The sequence below is a fragment of the Notolepis coatsorum genome (assembly GCF_963971535.1).
Source record: "Notolepis coatsorum genome assembly, chromosome: 6".
Taxonomy (NCBI): domain Eukaryota; kingdom Metazoa; phylum Chordata; class Actinopteri; order Aulopiformes; family Paralepididae; genus Notolepis; species Notolepis coatsorum.
In genome coordinates this window covers 52,789,495-52,808,159 of record NC_140170.1, presented here as the reverse complement: position 1 = coordinate 52,808,159, position 18,665 = coordinate 52,789,495, and the positions used below count along the sequence as shown (strand labels likewise).

At 46.6% G+C, this 18,665-nt stretch overlaps 1 protein-coding gene across 2 annotated transcripts in view; it reads right to left on the bottom strand.

Annotated features, from left to right (window-relative positions):
* The window catches only part of LOC311230201 (nucleobindin-2-like), a 38,097-nt gene that overhangs the window by 7,163 nt on the left and 12,269 nt on the right, over positions 1-18,665 (bottom strand). For both annotated transcript variants that reach the window (XM_084316410.1, XM_084316409.1), the window contains exons 4-9: positions 15,262-15,394; positions 13,521-13,624; positions 3,407-3,592; positions 1,751-1,841; positions 886-944; positions 652-744 (exon numbers count right to left, since the gene is read on the bottom strand). In XM_084316410.1, coding sequence (XP_084172536.1) covers positions 652-744; positions 886-944; positions 1,751-1,841; positions 3,407-3,592; positions 13,521-13,624; positions 15,262-15,394 — 666 coding nt within the window. The remainder of the gene's footprint in view (positions 1-651; positions 745-885; positions 945-1,750; positions 1,842-3,406; positions 3,593-13,520; positions 13,625-15,261; positions 15,395-18,665) is intronic.

Below are 18,665 nucleotides of genomic sequence, written 5' to 3'. Positions count from 1 at the left end.
CGTCCCTCAATACCAACGGCTGAAGTGCCCTTGAGCAAGGCACTTAACCCCCAACTGCTGCAGTGGAGTTGCTCAGTGAACAAAAGTGTCAGACTGTGGTTGTACTGGGCAGCTCCTAGTGGTCAACAGTGTCAGACTGTGGTTGTACTGGGCAGCTCCTAGTGGTCACCAGTGTCAGACTGTGGCTGTACTGGGCAGCTCCTTGGGGTCAACAGTGTCAGACTGTGGTTGTACTGGGCAGCTCCTAGTGGTCAACAGTGTCAGACTGTGGTTGTACTGGGCAGCTCCTAATGGTCAACAGTGTCAGACTGGTTGTACTGGGCAGCTCCTAGTGGTCAACAGTGTCAGACTGTGGTTGTACTGGGCAGCTCCTAGTGGTCAACAGTGTCAGACTGTGGTTGTACTGGGCAGCTCCCAGGTGTGAATGGAACTGTGTGAATGTGAAGCAGGGCGTAGCTGAAAAAGAGCATTTGTGCTCCGAGAACCTACCCTGGGTAAATAAAGGTATTTTTTTTTAGCCCAACCCAGGCCAGGTGTATGTATGTAATGTATGTAATGTATGTATGTATGTATGTATGTATGTATGTATGTATGTATGTATGTATGTATGTATGTATGTATGTATGTATGTATGTATGTATGTTCTCTCACCTCGTTCATAACATGCTCTCTCATGCGGAGCCTCTCCTCCTCCATCTCCATCATGTCATCCTCTTCTTGATTGGGGTCGTAGACCTTCTCCAGCTGGGACACACATGTTGTAGCACAAGGGATCTTTTAATGCAAAGCACCTCATAAACCGGCAATGTCACAAAATCACTCAATGATTCACTCACTAACTCTGCCCCTAGTGGCAGCTCACAGGCATGGCACTTAATGATGTACCTCTTTGGTGAAGAGCGCTTCTAGCTCTTGCTCATCAAAGAAACCATCTCCATTGGTGTCTGCAAAACAAAACAGATGACCTGTTGAAAAATACTTGTTCATCCATGGATACCTTGTTACATATATACACAGCATTTAATATTATGTAGTCTAGGTTTTGAACATGTAACATTCATCGTTTTGCCATTCGATTCAGGTTCAAGCTTACTGCATGTTCCAGTCCATAGTTTGAAAATCATTAGAGAGTTAGTCTTAGAACCGAGCAAGCCTGGCCTGATCGGTACCCAAAACATTATATCTGAACAAGTTAAGCTTGATAGTTCTCTGCCATCCAAAAATATGACAAAAGCCCAACATTTAGCTTATAACAGTTTTACCAAAGCGAATAGGTGAAAATTCAGTCTAACTTGAACCAGCTGTATCCTATTAGATTTGGGTATAAATTTGTTTGGTACTAGTTAGTACTCTAGTTAGGTTACTATGCAGCTTGGTTTAAACTATGTTTAGTACTCTAGTTAGGTTACTATGCAGCTTGGTTTAAACTATGTTTAGTACTCTAGTTAGGGTTACTATGCAGATTGGTATAAACTCTAGTTAGTACTTGGTTTAAACTCTAGTTAGTACTCTAGTTAGGGTTACTATGCAGCTTGGTTTAAACTCTAGTTAGTACTCTAGTTAGGTTACGATTCAGCTTGGTTTAAACTCTAGTTAGTACTCTAGTTAGGGTTACTATGCAGCTTGGTTTAAACTCTGGTTAGTACTCTAGTTAGGTTACGATTCAGCTTGGTTTAAACTCTGGTTAGTACTCTAGTTAGGTTACGATTCAGCTTGGTTTAAACTCTGGTTAGTACTCTAGTTAGGTTACCATGCAGCTTGAAGAAGGTCTTGGGATCAAAGTCAGTCGGGTCCAAGCCGTCGGCCTCCTCCCACACCTCCTTCAGCTGATCCTTGCTGCCCTGAACACACAGTTAACTTTTAATTCAATCTATAAACACATGACCCAAAGGTTTGGGTCAATTAAATCTAATAAACACAGACCCAAAAAGGCTTGGGTCAATTCACTTGCAGTAAAAACATCTTGATTGAGAACAACATTTTGGTACAAAGATCTTCATCGGGTTATCCCTTCAAGAAACCTGATGAAGGTCCTTGTATAGACATCTACAGTCTGTATGAAAGGCCTAGTTAACACCACAACACTCATGTATGTTTCAACAATGGGGAGTCAATTTGCTATTGTTTTTTTTTTTATCTACTTTTTCTCCCATTTTCTATTTTTCTCCCATCCCAATTTCGTATCGTCCAATTCTACCCTCCCCTGTCTCGAACGCTGTTTGGCCATGCCTCCCACAAGCCGGCTGCAATGTGGACTAAGTCATACATAGCACGAGTCCCCTCCGATACTCGAGGTAGCAGCCGTCGCATCTTTTCACCTGCACAGCGCGATCTCTCAGCGTCGGGGGTCTGCGTGGGAGGGACGCCGCCCCCGTCGCTTCCTGATTCTGCTGCGCAGGCGCACCAACCGACCTGTAGGAGTCGCTGTCCACAACGTCCGATCCCCACCCATCAGCTTCCCACCCCCTAATACTGCCAAATGTATTAGTACGAACGACCAGCAAAGCTGAATGCAATGCGGAGAGCTGGGCTCGAACCCAGCGTCTCCTGCATTGGTGGTGAGCGCCTTGCCCACTGCACCACCTAGCCGCCCGTCAATTTGCTATTGTAATAAAACTCAGGAATACTATAAATCACTACAGTATTTCTGTGGTAAACCTCTATAGTGTGTACAAATAAAAAGAACAAAACATACCACAGGCTTATTGGAACTATAACTTTTTTTAGTTTTTTGATCTACCTTTTCTCCCCATTTTTCTATTTTTCTCCCATCCCAATTTCGTATTATCCAATTCTACCCTCCCCTGTCTCGAACGTTGTTAGGCCATGCCTCCCACTGGTCGGCTGCAATGTGGATGAAGCCTTGCATCACGTGTCCCCTCCGGTACACGAGGAGGCAGCCGTCGCATCTTTTCACCTGCACAGCGCGATCTCTCAGTGGCGAGGAGTAACGCGTGGGAGGCTCACGCTGCCCCCGATACTTCCTGATTCTGCTGTACAGACGCACCAACCGACCTGTAGGAGTCGCTGTCCACAACGTCCGATCCCCACCCACCGGCTTTCCCACCCCCTAATACTGCCAATTGTGTCAGTATGAACGACCAGCCAAGCTGGTAGCAACGCCGCGTTAGTAGCGAGCGCCTTGCCCACTGCGCCACTCAGCCGCCCTTTGGAACTATAACTTCATGGTAAATGTGCTTCCCGTCTTCTCCAGAGTCAGACAAGATGATCGATACCAGTTTCCTCTCTGTGTGTTCAGTGGAAAGCTCTCCGGCTGCACGCTGGCAGAACAGCAGTTCTTTCCACTGAACACACAGAGTGTCTGACTCTGGAGAAGACGGTAAGCTCATTTCCCACAATGTTGGCGACGTGTTCCCTTTAACTCTAGTTAACTTGGTGTACTCACGGGGTGGTTGACCTTGGGGTGGTCGGCGTGCCTCTTCCTCATGTCCTCGTGGTGCTCCTCCTCCTGCCTGCGGTGCTCGTCGTCCATGCTCTTCAGGCGCTCCCTGCGCTCATGCTCCTTCGTCATCTCGTACTTCTTGAACTCGTCGTGGCGATCCTTGTCAAAGTTCTCCAGGTCGTTGGTGGCCTTCAGATGAGACCGAGAGAGATGACGGGATGAGAAATGATGGTGATGGTGATGGTAGAGGCGTGAGAATAGATGAGGTCCGAACTGATGTCAGAGATTCTTTTTCCTTTTTTTTTTTTTTTTGTTGAGGATAAAGTCACTTTTCTCTGATTGATTGAGCTTAGTTTAATTATGGGACCAATCAAATGTGTCCCCCAGCAGCACAAGCCCCGCCCCCTCTCACAGCCCAGGGAATGTGAAAGCAAACTACATGAATGTGATGTTCAGTTGTATTTATTTCTCACCATAATTGACCCAGGTTGACTGTGAATAAAGGCACTATTGTTAAAGGAGCACTTCACCAAAAAAATTATAATTTGTCAATCGATTACTCCCCCTGTGATGCCTTAGATTCATGAGGATTATTTTGCTTCTCGCACGTCTCTTAACAACAGCAAGACGATATCAAAACATCGGTTTACAAACTCTCTCACGACTTGGCTAATGAATACAGTACATTTCTGGTTCAATGCTGCCTTCAAGTGGAACCCGTGAGTTTGCAGTCTCAACTTCAAGAGTGGATTGAAGTCAGGAGGACACCGTTGCTAGGCAACTGGGCAATACATCTTGAGGCTACTGAGGCTAATGATTTCCCACTTACAACGTTGTGAATACCACACCAGTGGGACGTTCATATGGACTCCTCTCATGGACACAGAAAACACGAGTTCCATTTGAAGGCAGCACTTAACCTGAAATGTTTTCGTTAACACTTTGCCCACCGGGCAGTTTGCCCATCTCATGCCCCTCTCTGCCAGCACTATAACCCTATGGAGTGGCTCACCTTCTTTGCAGGGCTATAACTTTTTTAAATTGTATTGCTATATTGACATTACTATGGCCCATTCAACATCGATTATCTATCGTTCAGGATGTGGGAACGTTATATTTTTTTCATTCATACAAAAATACCTTCTAGAATATAAGTATGTCTTTATCGTTTTCTGCAGTAATTCCTAGAACGTGAGTTATAGGCCTAAACGCATATATAGATGATCGATTGGCGTGTCTTCCCTATACACGCTATATTAAAAAATGTAAATGTACATGATCGGTATAGTTATGCTTCATCATTTGTGAAGGAAAGGGGGGGGGGTCGTTTATAATTCCTTGATCGTCACTAACTGCTTTATGTAGTATGGGTTGATTTATTGATCAGATGGTTTGTAAATAAAGAAATGGACAATCAAGCTGAAAGTAACGTTAGTTGCCTCTTACCGTTCGCCGACGAGACTGGAGGAAAAAGATCCCACTTATTTGACGTTGAACTCCTAGATCCATTTCCGGTTTGTATGGCGCAATAAACGCCCAAATCATATCGATTATTGAGTTATGGCAGCGATCCATATGCACGGCAGTGTTTGTCTGGAGTACCCTAACGAGATGTGACTGCCGGACGGATTTCCCAGATGCACCGATTGCCACTTCCGGTTTGACTTGAATGTAACTCGCCCGATCATCCACCAGGCGGCGGTATTGAGGCGTTGCAATATTGTGCAGGGTCCCACTGGATCACCAGAGGCTGGGTGGCTGGATTATGAATGCCATGGCGAAAAAATGAAATATGATCTCAATAACGCTGTACAGCGAGGTCTGGCAGTCAACACATGGCGGGCAATATCACTTTAAAGCGTTTTTGGCGGGGAATGTGTTAGTGAAAATGCATGCGTTTGTGAAAAACTGAGCATACTGGATAAATGAGACTTGATTATGCTGCACAAGTTGTGAGAGTTTGTAAACGGATGTTTTGATATAGTTCTGCTGTTGTTAAACCAAATCTCCATTAACTTCAATTCAGTATTTCTATGTTTTTTTTGCATTCTACGTTCACCATGGAGTCATGCAACAAGAAAGATTATCTTCACGAAATCAAGGCATTAAGTAAGTAATTTATATACAAATTATAATTTTTGGGTGAAGTGCTCCTTTAATGCATCAATCAAAAAAACATATTCTTAGGTGTGTGTGTGTCTCCAGTGCCTCTTCTAGCCAGCTCCCTTCAACAACAAGCCAGCTCCCTTCAACAACAAGCCAGCTCCCTCCAACAACAAGCCAGCTCCCTCCAACAACAAGCCAGCTCCCTTCAACAACAAGCCAGCTCCCTTCAACAACAAGCCAGCTCCCTTCAACAACAAGCCAGCTCCCTTCAACAACAAGCCAGCTCCCTCCAACAACAAGCCAGCTCCCTCCAACAACAAGCCAGCTCCCTTCAACAACAAGCCAGCTCCCTTCAACAACAAGCCAGCTCCCTTCAACAACAAGCCAGCTCCCTTCAACAACAAGCCAGCTCCCTCCAACAACAAGCCAGCTCCCTTTAACAACAAGCCAGCTCCCTTCAACAACAAGCCAGCTCCCTTCAACAACAAGCCAGCTCCCTTCAACAACAAGCCAGCTCCCTCCAACAACAAGCCAGCTCCCTTCAACAAGCCAGCTCCCTCCAACAACAAGCCAGCTCCCTTCAACAACAAGCCAGCTCCCTCCAACAACAAGCCAGCTCCCTTCAACAACAAGCCAGCTCCCTTCAACAACAAGCCAGCTCCCTCCAACAACAAGCCAGCTCCCTTCAACAACAAGCCAGCTCCCTCCAACAACAAGCCAGCTCCCTCCAACAACAAGCCAGCTCCCTTCAACAACAAGCCAGCTCCCTTCAACAACAAGCCAGCTCCCTCCAACAACAAGCCAGCTCCCTCCAACAACAAGCCAGCTCCCTCCAACAACAAGCCAGCTCCCTTCAACAACAAGCCAGCTCCCTTCAACAACAAGCCAGCTCCCTTCAACAACAAGCCAGCTCCCTTCAACAACAAGCCAGCTCCCTCCAACAACAAGCCAGCTCCCTTCAACAACAAGCCAGCTCCCTCCAACAACAAGCCAGCTCCCTTCAACAACAAGCCAGCTCCCTTCAACAACAAGCCAGCTCCCTTCAACAACAAGCCAGCTCCCTTCAACAACAAGCCAGCTCCCTTCAACAACAAGCCAGCTCCCTTCAACAACAAGCCAGCTCCCTCCAACAACAAGCCAGCTCCCTTCAACAACAAGCCAGCTCCCTCCAACAACAAGCCAGCTCCCTTCAACAACAAGCCAGCTCCCTTCAACAACAAGCCAGCTCCCTTCAACAACAAGCCAGCTCCCTCCAACAACAAACCAGCTCCCTTCAACAACAAGCCAGCTCCCTTCAACAACAAGCCAGCTCCCTTCAACAACAAGCCAGCTCCCTCCAACAACAAGCCAGCTCCCTTCAACAACAAGCCAGCTCCCTTCAACAACAAGCCAGCTCCCTTCAACAACAAGCCAGCTCCCTCCAACAACAAGCCAGCTCCCTTCAACAACAAGCCAGCTCCCTTCAACAACAAGCCAGCTCCCTCCAACAAGCCAGCTCCCTTCAACAACAAGCCAGCTCCCTCCAACAACAAGCCAGCTCCCTCCAACAACAAGCCAGCTCCCTTCAACAACAAGCCAGCTCCCTTCAACAACAAGCCAGCTCCCTCCAACAACAAGCCACTCCCTTCAACAACAAGCCAGCTCCCTTCAACAACAAGCCAGCTCCCTTCAACAACAAGCCAGCTCCCTTCAACAACAAGCCAGCTCCCTCCAACAAGCCAGCTCCCTTCAACAACAAGCCAGCTCCCTCCAACAACAAGCCAGCTCCCTTCAACAACAAGCCAGCTCCCTCCAACAACAAGCCAGCTCCCTCCAACAACAAGCCAGCTCCCTCCAACAACAAGCCAGCTCCCTTCAACAACAAGCCAGCTCCCTTCAACAACAAGCCAGCTCCCTCCAACAACAAGCCAGCTCCCTTCAACAACAAGCCAGCTCCCTCCAACAAGCCAGCTCCCTTCAACAACAAGCCAGCTCCCTTCAACAAGCCAGCTCCCTTCAACAACAAGCCAGCTCCCTTCAACAACAAGCCAGCTCCCTTCAACAACAAGCCAGCTCCCTCCAACAACAAGCCAGCTCCCTCCAACAACAAGCCAGCTCCCTCCAACAACAAGCCAGCTCCCTTCAACAACAAGCCAGCTCCCTCCAACAACAAGCCAGCTCCCTCCAACAACAAGCCAGCTCCCTTCAACAACAAGCCAGCTCCCTCCAACAACAAGCCAGCTCCCTCCAACAACAAGCCAGCTCCCTTCAACAACAAGCCAGCTCCCTCCAACAACAAGCCAGCTCCCTCCAACAACAAGCCAGCTCCCTCCAACAAGCCAGCTCCCTTCAACAACAAGCCAGCTCCCTCCAACAACAAGCCAGCTCCCTCCAACAACAAGCCAGCTCCCTTCAACAACAAGCCAGCTCCCTTCAACAACAAGCCAGCTCCCTTCAACAACAAGCCAGCTCCCTTCAACAACAAGCCAGCTCCCTTCAACAACAAGCCAGCTCCCTTCAACAACAAGCCAGCTCCCTTCAACAACAAGCCAGCTCCCTCCAACAACAAGCCAGCTCCCTCCAACAACAAGCCAGCTCCCTTCAACAACAAGCCAGCTCCCTTCAACAACAAGCCAGCTCCCTTCAACAACAAGCCAGCTCCCTTCAACAACAAGCCAGCTCCCTTCAACAACAAGCCAGCTCCCTCCAACAACAAGCCAGCTCCCTTCAACAACAAGCCAGCTCCCTTCAACAACAAGCCAGTTCCCTCCAACAACAAGCCAGCTCCCTCCAACAACAAGCCAGCTCCCTTCAACAACAAGCCAGCTCCCTCCAACAACAAGCCAGCTCCCTCCAACAACAAGCCAGCTCCCTCCAACAACAAGCCAGCTCCCTTCAACAACAAGCCAGCTCCCTTCAACAACAAGCCAGCTCCCTCCAACAACAAGCCAGCTCCCTCCAACAACAAGCCAGCTCCCTTCAACAACAAGCCAGCTCCCTTCAACAAGCCAGCTCCCTTCAACAAGCCAGCTCCCTCCAACAACAAGCCAGCTCCCTTCAACAACAAGCCAGCTCCCTTCAACAACAAGCCAGCTCCCTTCAACAACAAGCCAGCTCCCTTCAACAACAAGCCAGCTCCCTTCAACAACAAGCCAGCTCCCTCCAACAACAAGCCAGCTCCCTCCAACAACAAGCCAGCTCCCTTCAACAACAAGCCAGCTCCCTTCAACAACAAGCCAGCTCCCTTCAACAACAAGCCAGCTCCCTTCAACAACAAGCCAGCTCCCTTCAACAACAAGCCAGCTCCCTTCAACAACAAGCCAGCTCCCTTCAACAAGCCAGCTCCCTTCAACAACAAGCCAGCTCCCTCCAACAACAAGCCAGCTCCCTCCAACAACAAGCCAGCTCCCTTCAACAACAAGCCAGCTCCCTTCAACAACAAGCCAGCTCCCTCCAGCAACAAGCCAGCTCCCTCCAACAACAAGCCAGCTCCCTTCAACAACAAGCCAGCTCCCTTCAACAACAAGCCAGCTCCCTCCAGCAACAAGCCAGCTCCCTTCAACAACAAGCCAGCTCCCTTCAACAACAAGCCAGCTCCCTTCAACAAGCCAGCTCCCTCCAACAACAAGCCAGCTCCCTTCAACAACAAGCCAGCTCCCTTCAACAACAAGCCAGCTCCCTTCAACAACAAGCCAGCTCCCTTCAACAACAAGCCAGCTCCCTCCAACAACAAGCCAGCTCCCTCCAACAACAAGCCAGCTCCCTTCAACAACAAGCCAGCTCCCTTCAACAACAAGCCAGCTCCCTTCAACAACAAGCCAGCTCCCTTCAACAACAAGCCAGCTCCCTTCAACAACAAGCCAGCTCCCTTCAACAAGCCAGCTCCCTTCAACAACAAGCCAGCTCCCTCCAACAACAAGCCAGCTCCCTTCAACAACAAGCCAGCTCCCTTCAACAACAAGCCAGCTCCCTCCAACAACAAGCCAGCTCCCTTCAACAACAAGCCAGCTCCCTTCAACAACAAGCCAGCTCCCTCCAGCAACAAGCCAGCTCCCTTCAACAACAAGCCAGCTCCCTCCAGCAACAAGCCAGCTCCCTCCAACAACAAGCCAGCTCCCTTCAACAACAAGCCAGCTCCCTCCAGCAACAAGCCAGCTCCCTCCAGCAACAAGCCAGCTCCCTCCAACAACAAGCCAGCTCCCTTCAACAACAAGCCAGCTCCCTCCAGCAACAAGCCAGCTCCCTCCAACAACAAGCCAGCTCCCTCCAGCAACAAGCCAGCTCCCTCCAACAACAAGCCAGCTCCCTTCAACAACAAGCCAGCTCCCTTCAACAACAAGCCAGCTCCCTTCAACAACAAGCCAGCTCCCTTCAACAACAAGCCAGCTCCCTTCAACAACAAGCCAGCTCCCTTCAACAAGCCAGCTCCCTTCAACAACAAGCCAGCTCCCTTCAACAACAAGCCAGCTCCCTTCAACAAGCCAGCTCCCTTCAACAACAAGCCAGCTCCCTCCAACAACAAGCCAGCTCCCTTCAACAACAAGCCAGCTCCCTTCAACAACAAGCCAGCTCCCTTCAACAAGCCAGCTCCCTTCAACAACAAGCCAGCTCCCTTCAACAACAAGCCAGCTCCCTTCAACAACAAGCCAGCTCCCTTCAACAACAAGCCAGCTCCCTTCAACAACAAGCCAGCTCCCTCCAACAACAAGCCAGCTCCCTTCAACAACAAGCCAGCTCCCTTCAACAACAAGCCAGCTCCCTTCAACAACAAGCCATCTCCCTTCAACAACAAGCCAGCTCCCTTCAACAACAAGCCAGCTCCCTTCAACAACAAGCCAGCTCCCTCCAACAACAAGCCAGCTCCCTTCAACAACAAGCCAGCTCCCTTCAACAACAAGCCAGCTCCCTTCAACAACAAGCCAGCTCCCTTCAACAACAAGCCAGCTCCCTTCAACAACAAGCCAGCTCCCTTCAACAACAAGCCAGCTCCCTCCAACAACAAGCCAGCTCCCTCCAACAACAAGCCAGCTCCCTCCAACAACAAGCCAGCTCCCTCCAACAACAAGCCAGCTCCCTCCAACAACAAGCCAGCTCCCTCCAACAACAAGCCAGCTCCCTCCAACAACAAGCCAGCTCCCTCCAACAACAAGCCAGCTCCCTTCAACAACAAGCCAGCTCCCTTCAACAACAAGCCAGCTCCCTTCAACAACAAGCCAGCTCCCTCCAACAACAAGCCAGCTCCCTTCAACAACAAGCCAGCTCCCTTCAACAACAAGCCAGCTCCCTTCAACAACAAGCCAGCTCCCTCCAACAACAAGCCAGCTCCCTTCAACAACAAGCCAGCTCCCTCCAACAACAAGCCAGCTCCCTCCAACAAGGCAGCTCCCTTCAACAACAAGCCAGCTCCCTCCAACAACAAGCCAGCTCCCTTCAACAACAAGCCAGCTCCCTTCAACAACAAGCCAGCTCCCTTCAACAACAAGCCAGCTCCCTTCAACAACAAGCCAGCTCCCTTCAACAACAAGCCAGCTCCCTTCAACAACAAGCCAGCTCCCTTCAACAACAAGCCAGCTCCCTCCAACAACAAGCCAGCTCCCTTCAACAACAAGCCAGCTCCCTTCAACAACAAGCCAGCTCCCTCCAACAACAAGCCAGCTCCCTCCAACAACAAGCCAGCTCCCTTCAACAACAAGCCAGCTCCCTCCAACAACAAGCCAGCTCCCTCCAACAACAAGCCAGCTCCCTCCAACAACAAGCCAGCTCCCTTCAACAACAAGCCAGCTCCCTCCAACAACAAGCCAGCTCCCTCCAACAACAAGCCAGCTCCCTTCAACAACAAGCCAGCTCCCTCCAACAACAAGCCAGCTCCCTCCAACAACAAGCCAGCTCCCTTCAACAACAAGCCAGCTCCCTTCAACAACAAGCCAGCTCCCTCCAACAACAAGCCAGCTCCCTTCAACAACAAGCCAGCTCCCTTCAACAACAAGCCAGCTCCCTCCAACAACAAGCCAGCTCCCTCCAACAACAAGCCAGCTCCCTCCAACAACAAGCCAGCTCCCTTCAACAACAAGCCAGCTCCCTCCAACAACAAGCCAGCTCCCTCCAACAACAAGCCAGCTCCCTTCAACAACAAGCCAGCTCCCTTCAACAACAAGCCAGCTCCCTTCAACAACAAGCCAGCTCCCTTCAACAACAAGCCAGCTCCCTCCAACAACAAGCCAGCTCCCTCCAACAACAAGCCAGCTCCCTCCAACAACAAGCCAGCTCCCTTCAACAACAAGCCAGCTCCCTCCAGCAACAAGCCAGCTCCCTCCAACAACAAGCCAGCTCCCTTCAACAAGCCAGCTCCCTTCAACAACAAGCCAGCTCCCTCCAGCAACAAGCCAGCTCCCTCCAACAACAAGCCAGCTCCCTTCAACAAGCCAGCTCCCTCCAACAACAGAGTGACTTCCAAAACTGAGCCGGGTTTGTGTAGGAAGTAGGAACTTGTAATAAAATCTAAGTAGTAATCTGATTTTGACTCTCATAGATGTGGTACATCCATTTCTGAGCCGATCACCTGAGTGTCTAGCACGTGACCAGGCCTTATTCCTGTCATTAGGCAGAGTTGACCACTCATGCGAGAACCAGGGTGCTATTCTATCTTTAATTCTGAGTCTCTTGAGAGGAGCATGTTTATTGATCAGAGAAATAAGAGTATTTGTGAAGAGGTCAAGGGTCACTTGAACATCGGCGGACTGTGCCGTGAAGAGGATGTTGCATAATATCATTCATGAAAGCTTGTTCATTTAAACATTTTAAATTCCTTTTCATGACCGTATGTGACGTAGTTTTTTCCATTTTCATTCTCATCACACATGCAGTAGGACAGTGATCACAATTACCTAGATCAAAAACACCAGTGGCCACAATTTTGTCAATTATATTGGATTATATTGTTATAAGTCTTTCAAGTTGAGTCTAGTTGATTCCAGTGGCGTCGTTTCAGTAAAATGCAAGGTATGGCGAGGAGGGAGGGGGCGGGGGGTGAATGGGGGTGTGTCCCCCTTGGTGGATTTTTTTTGTCAAATCAGTTGTGCAATAGTCACTTTTGGTGAGTTGTTTCTATACAATTCAGTTATATGACATTTAGGTATGACACAGGACTACACAAGCATTTTTTGTATAGAAATGTGTCAACAGACTAAAGCAGGGAACCACAATATGTTGCATATGAATTATGCAGAATGTAATATCATCACTTTTCTTGCAATTGAGCCAATTTTCCTTAGGTACGGTTTTGAAGTGTGTGTTCAACAGAATGTAATATCAAAAACACATTCACAAAAAGTATGGGTTACTGAATGCTGAACTGCACTGTTATAATCACTAAGCCATTGTAAGACCTTACCTGTGTCCCTGTATCACTTGTCTCTGCTGCCCTTTGATTAAAAAACGTCCCTATGTCCATTTTCCTTTTTTTTGGGGCATATTTCAGTTAGTCACAGTAAAAGTCACCTAGTAAAAGTGAGATAATTGACAATATCAAAACATGCTAGGGCTGTACCGAATAGTTCGAAGCTTCGTTCATAATGTTGACATTCGAATTCTAAATCAACATACAAAATTGTAATTAATTTTAAATTTGCCAAGGTATGGCGAGTGCCATACCTTGCCATACCAGAACGACGCCCCTGGTTGATTCTGTTGTCATCTGGGTTAGGTTCAGGTCACCACAGACTTCCTTTAGGTGATCCGAGTTCCTATTTAGCCTATCCAGTAGCATTATGTCGCGCTGTGTTTGGCTGCCACATATGGTACGCTGTGTTTGGCTGCCACATATGGTACGCTGTGTTGGCACAAACCCTCTGCCACGTGCCGTTATGGGCTCAGTTTATGAGAGAAGCTGCGTCACCTCCTCTGCATGAGTCATCTGAAAATGGCTACCACACATGTTTAGCCAGTCAGACCTTCAGTGGTGCTAACATCTGTTACAGTGAAACAGTGGAATGTCGTTGGGGTGTGTTTATATGTTATTAGCAGCAGCCTGTACCGATTTAATGAGACGGTCCAGGTCCTCCACTTCGAAGGTGTGTGGGTTGTTGTGGTTGAGGTATTCAAACTGCTTCAGCAGGGCCTGGTGGTCCACCGTCCTTTCTGAAAGAGGAGGGATGGTAAGAAGACAAGACATCAGACCGGTGATGTTACCGACACACTCACTCAGTAACTCACTCATGGTTAGCCGCTCTGCCCCTAGCGGCGGCTCACAGGAAATGCGCTTCGCAGCTATGACGCCGTGTCCTTGTTTGGCAACACTTACTATGGAGACCATGTTTATAATGCATTATAATCATACCTAGAAGGACATAATTATATATATATATATTATATAAAATCTGAGAAGATTTTTGTATATTAGATATGATTTAGTCTTTTTTGTAGTTGAGGGGATAACAGTGGAGAAGGTGAAAACTATGTATCAGAATAGTCACACATTATAAATTCTCCCATTGGGCTAACTTTCTAGTCAATGAAATAATAGTAGAATTAAACTACTCTGCATGTGGCTCAGGGACCCCCTGGAACATCTCCCTCAAGGACCCCCGGGGGTCCCCAGACCTCACTTTGAGAACCACTGTCTGTAATCATAATGCATTATGAACCTGAGCAAAAGTACTGCCATAATACATATCATTGAAATTATATCTTATGATATGATGCAATCCACTGTAATTAATTACTTCGGTCACTCTAGTATTCATAGAAATGTCTATTAATAGAAAACATTAATTTATTATATATATATACACATTTCATTTTTAGATCAAGTCTTCTGTAGCCTGGTTTAATTATGACTACGATCACTTAGTAATGGCTCATTAACCACCCTGCCCCAATGCCCCATGCTTTTCCCTTACAGTGTCAATACTGCTTTAATGCAAGACTGGCACGCAGCCAAAGAGTGCCATTTTGTGGAGAAAGGGTTAAATATGCCTGGTGACAGTTTGCGTTTGTTCCACCCATCTTCCCGAATGTTTACACGCACATTGCCCCTTGCATCACCTTCCCATCCACACACACACACACACACACACACACATACACACTTATGTCGTCCATGTTGAGGTTGGTTGCGCTGCACAATGTCCGTCTGTCTACAAGTCACTTCATAATTTTGCTGCTCATCTATGTGCTGTACGACTACCCAGTACTAGCTTGTTGTCAGTGACACTACCCAGTACTAGCTTGTTGTCAGTGACACTACCCAGTACTAGCTTGTTGTCAGTGACACTACCCAGTACTAGCTTGTTGTCAGTGACACTACCCAGTACTAGCTTGTCCAGTGACACTACCCAGTGCTAGCTTGTCAGTGACACTACCCGGTACTAGCTTGTCAGTGACACTACCCGGTACTAGCTTGTCAGTGACACTACCCGGTACTAGCTTGTCAGTGACACTACCCAGTACTAGCTCGTCAGTGACACTACCCAGTACTAGCTCGTCAGTGACACTACCCAGTACTAGCTCGTCAGTGACACTACCCAGTACTAGCTCGTCAGTGACACTACCCAGTACTAGCTCGTCAGTGACACTACCCAGTACTAGCTCGTCAGTGACACTACCCAGTACTAGCTCGTCAGTGACACTACCCAGTACTAGCTCGTCAGTGACACTACCCAGTACTAGCTCGTCAGTGACACTACCCAGTACTAGCTCGTCAGTGACACTTCAACGATACCACATCCGATAGGCTGACTCAGCGACTGTCATCATACTCAGTGCAAGACACGTACCATTACCCCCCTGGATGTCTTGTTTGGCTTTGATGAGCATCCGCAGTCTGCTGACCTCCTGCCTCTTCAGCTCATCCAGTTGGGTCCGCACGTGGTGGCTGACAAAGTCCAGCTCTTTGGCCAGCTTGCCTTGCTGCGAGCAAACAACATTAGCACAGTTCAGCACCACCATGTAATGTAAACAAGAGCTGCACTAGGGGCCTTGCACCGAATGTTTGTGTAGTTCCCTTCTTCTATGATGGCTGCCTGTAACCGTTGGTGACCACTTTCAAAAGAAGATGCAGAGTAGTTAAAAATACTGGAAAAGCATGATATTACTATTCTACTGTGAATGAATTACAAGATCCAGTAATAAGACACCAAATTAGTGTTTTTGTTTATATATTTCTGATCAATCAAAACACAGCAACCGTTGTTTTGCACATGGCAATCGTTGACTCTTACACAAAATAATGGATGCTATGTTACAGGCAGCCATCCTGGAAGAAAGAACTACATGGACATTCTGTGCAAGGCCCCAATTGATAGGATATTCAGTTGGTATGCTATACTATACTATAGGTACTGTATACATACTATTAATCCAGTAGTTTTATGCAAAAAATGGAGCACAACCTAGAACAAATAGCAAAATAAGCAAACTCAACAGATCTTGTATCTTCAATATGTCTTGAGTGAGGGGGAAAAAAGTCCCAAGGAATCCCATGGGGGGACAGTTTTGAAAATGACCCAAATACAATCATACAAAACGTCCTTTTTAACACACAGGTGAATAGGGTTACATTTCTAACCAATAACCATGAAAATTACAGAGTTCATTACTTACATTAAGACAAACAAAACATTTATGACACGTTTTTGGAAATTGTTTGTTTTCATGTATAATCTAATTATGTATGCGATCGTTTGCATGAACCACAACAGATGTAAACATTGAATAAAGCCAGGTGAAAATGTCTTGTTGAATGTTGTTGACATTTTACAGTAGAATACTTAATGTTAAGGTGCACGTCTGAATGTCTGCCTCACTACCACCATCTGCACATCCAGGCCCAGTGACCGGCATGCAACATGATCTGTTCCTCTGTTCCGAGTCAAGGAAGAACACAAAGACATATGTAAGATAGAGATAGATAGATAGATACTGTAGATAGATAGATATGTAAGATATATAGATATGTAAGATAGAAAGAGATGGAGAGATATAGATAGATACTTTATTGCCATTTCAACACATGGTTGATTGGGATTTGTCTCGGACCTCGGTGCAATGCTCATTTCAGCATAAAACAGTGGAGAAAACATACAAGAATACATACAATACTATAAAAACTAGGGATGTGCGATATTATCGACCGATATTGGCATTAAAATGTGGTATGGGAAAATATCGGTATCGGTTTAAAAATAAATAATAATAATATATATATTTTTTTTACATTTCTATAACCTTTATTTACCCAGGCAAGCAAGTAAGAACAAATTCTGATTTTATTTATTGTCAAAAGTATGCATAATGTTGTGTTAATTCCACAACAAGCGATATGTAATGTTAATTACCTGAAATGATTCCGTTTTTTTGGGGGGGGGGAACCCTGCATATATTGGTATCGGTTGATATCGATATCGGAAATTAAGAGTTGGACAATATCGGTATATCGGTATCGGTAAAAAAGCCAATATCGAGCATCCCTAATACAAACATTTCATATGACACGCGAGGTCCTAAAATGCAACAGTGCTACAGACAGTGCATAAAAGAGCTCAGTGCTCCTTTTAAACCTAAGCCTGAAACAGTCCACCTGGGTATACAGTATGTACAGTAGTTGTTATTGCTGTGTAATTGTCAGAGAATGTGCTGCGAGTAAGTGCTTTTCACCCTTTTTTCAGAACTACTTCAGCTTTCAATATATGTTATTGTTTTAACTTACTGTATGTTTTGAGTGTGTATCAAACTGTTATTAGACAAGAAAAACAAAGATCGGAAGTAGACACTGCAATTGAACATCAATTTTACTTTGCACTTGTACATTTTGAACTTGGAACTATTACGCAACTGCAATAAAGTTTGTGAACCCTGGCCGTTTAGATTTATTCTTCTTAGGCTCCTTTTTACGCACTTTTGTCTAGGTGGAATTTGACCCTGGTGGTTGACCTTGAAGCAGGACGTAGAATTCTACCTGTGTTTACTTCCTCAATAACTCCCAGTTTTTAGATTAACATAATAAGCCATATATGTGAAGAAAGCTCAGCTCCTTGGCTTTCAGACGGCGCTGAGCTTTTTCCGATAGCGCAAATACTCAAAGAGTTGCGGTGCAGAGAAGCAGCAGTGGTAAATGAGCCCCAGGAGGGGCCCGTAGGCTTAAAGGAGTTAAAGTGCATATTGCCTTAGAGGGCTAGTGCTAGCCCTTCTAGTACAACGTGCCTGTGCATTAGGGCTTGAGTTCAGGTGACTGACAACCTCAGGATAATGTGCTATTCCTAAAACGCCCTACTGTATTGTACCCATTCTGCAAGCTGTTAATAAAGTTTTCAATCAATCAATCTACACCAAGTATATCTTGTTCTTACATGCAGTTCTTGGATAGGATACTACATCTCGACTTCATGGGGTCGGGTAGGGAGCATCCCTCAAGAATTTCAAAGAAAGTGACATATTTTGAGAGCAAGCCAAGGTGTTATATGAACATTCAGCTTCTACAGATGGTGTAGCAGAAGCAGGAGAGAAAGAGAGAAAGTGATTCTCTGCTATGGAAGATCTACGGACAGCCTGGAGGTAGCTCCGATATCATCGGTTCTGTGAGAAGGTGGCATCTAGTTATACTTACATTCAGCCACATTTTTTTTATTTTACTGTAACTTTGATTTCTGCTATATGTTTATTCTATTTTTATCGTGTCATTTTGTATCCTGTGTACTTCATTGCTACTGTGACAATATAAAAAATACTCCTGGCGATTAATAGAGTATCTTATCTTACAGATGGACTTTGTCCTACGGAGTGGGGATGGCACAAGTGTGGCGAGGGATTTGTGCCAATTAAGACAACCCTATACCTCCTGTTCCTGAGAAGCGCATCAAGGTCATAAGGTGCAACTGCCAGTCTGATTGCAGCATCGTGAGATGCAGTTGTAATAAAATATATATATATATAAGATATGGAGTGCACTCCAGCCTGTGGACACTGCAGGGGAGCGAGCTGCACCAACTCAACACAGGTGGCCTGTGACGAGGATGAAGATGAGATGGTCTACTGGTGTACGTCATTTTATTTTATTTTATTTCACCTACTTGTTGTCCTCTGAATTCTCCTTACCCCATTCCTCCCTCAAGACTCATCTCCCAGAAACAGCCCCACAGCCCCAAACCAGATCTCTGCCATAATTATTAATAAATTAAATACA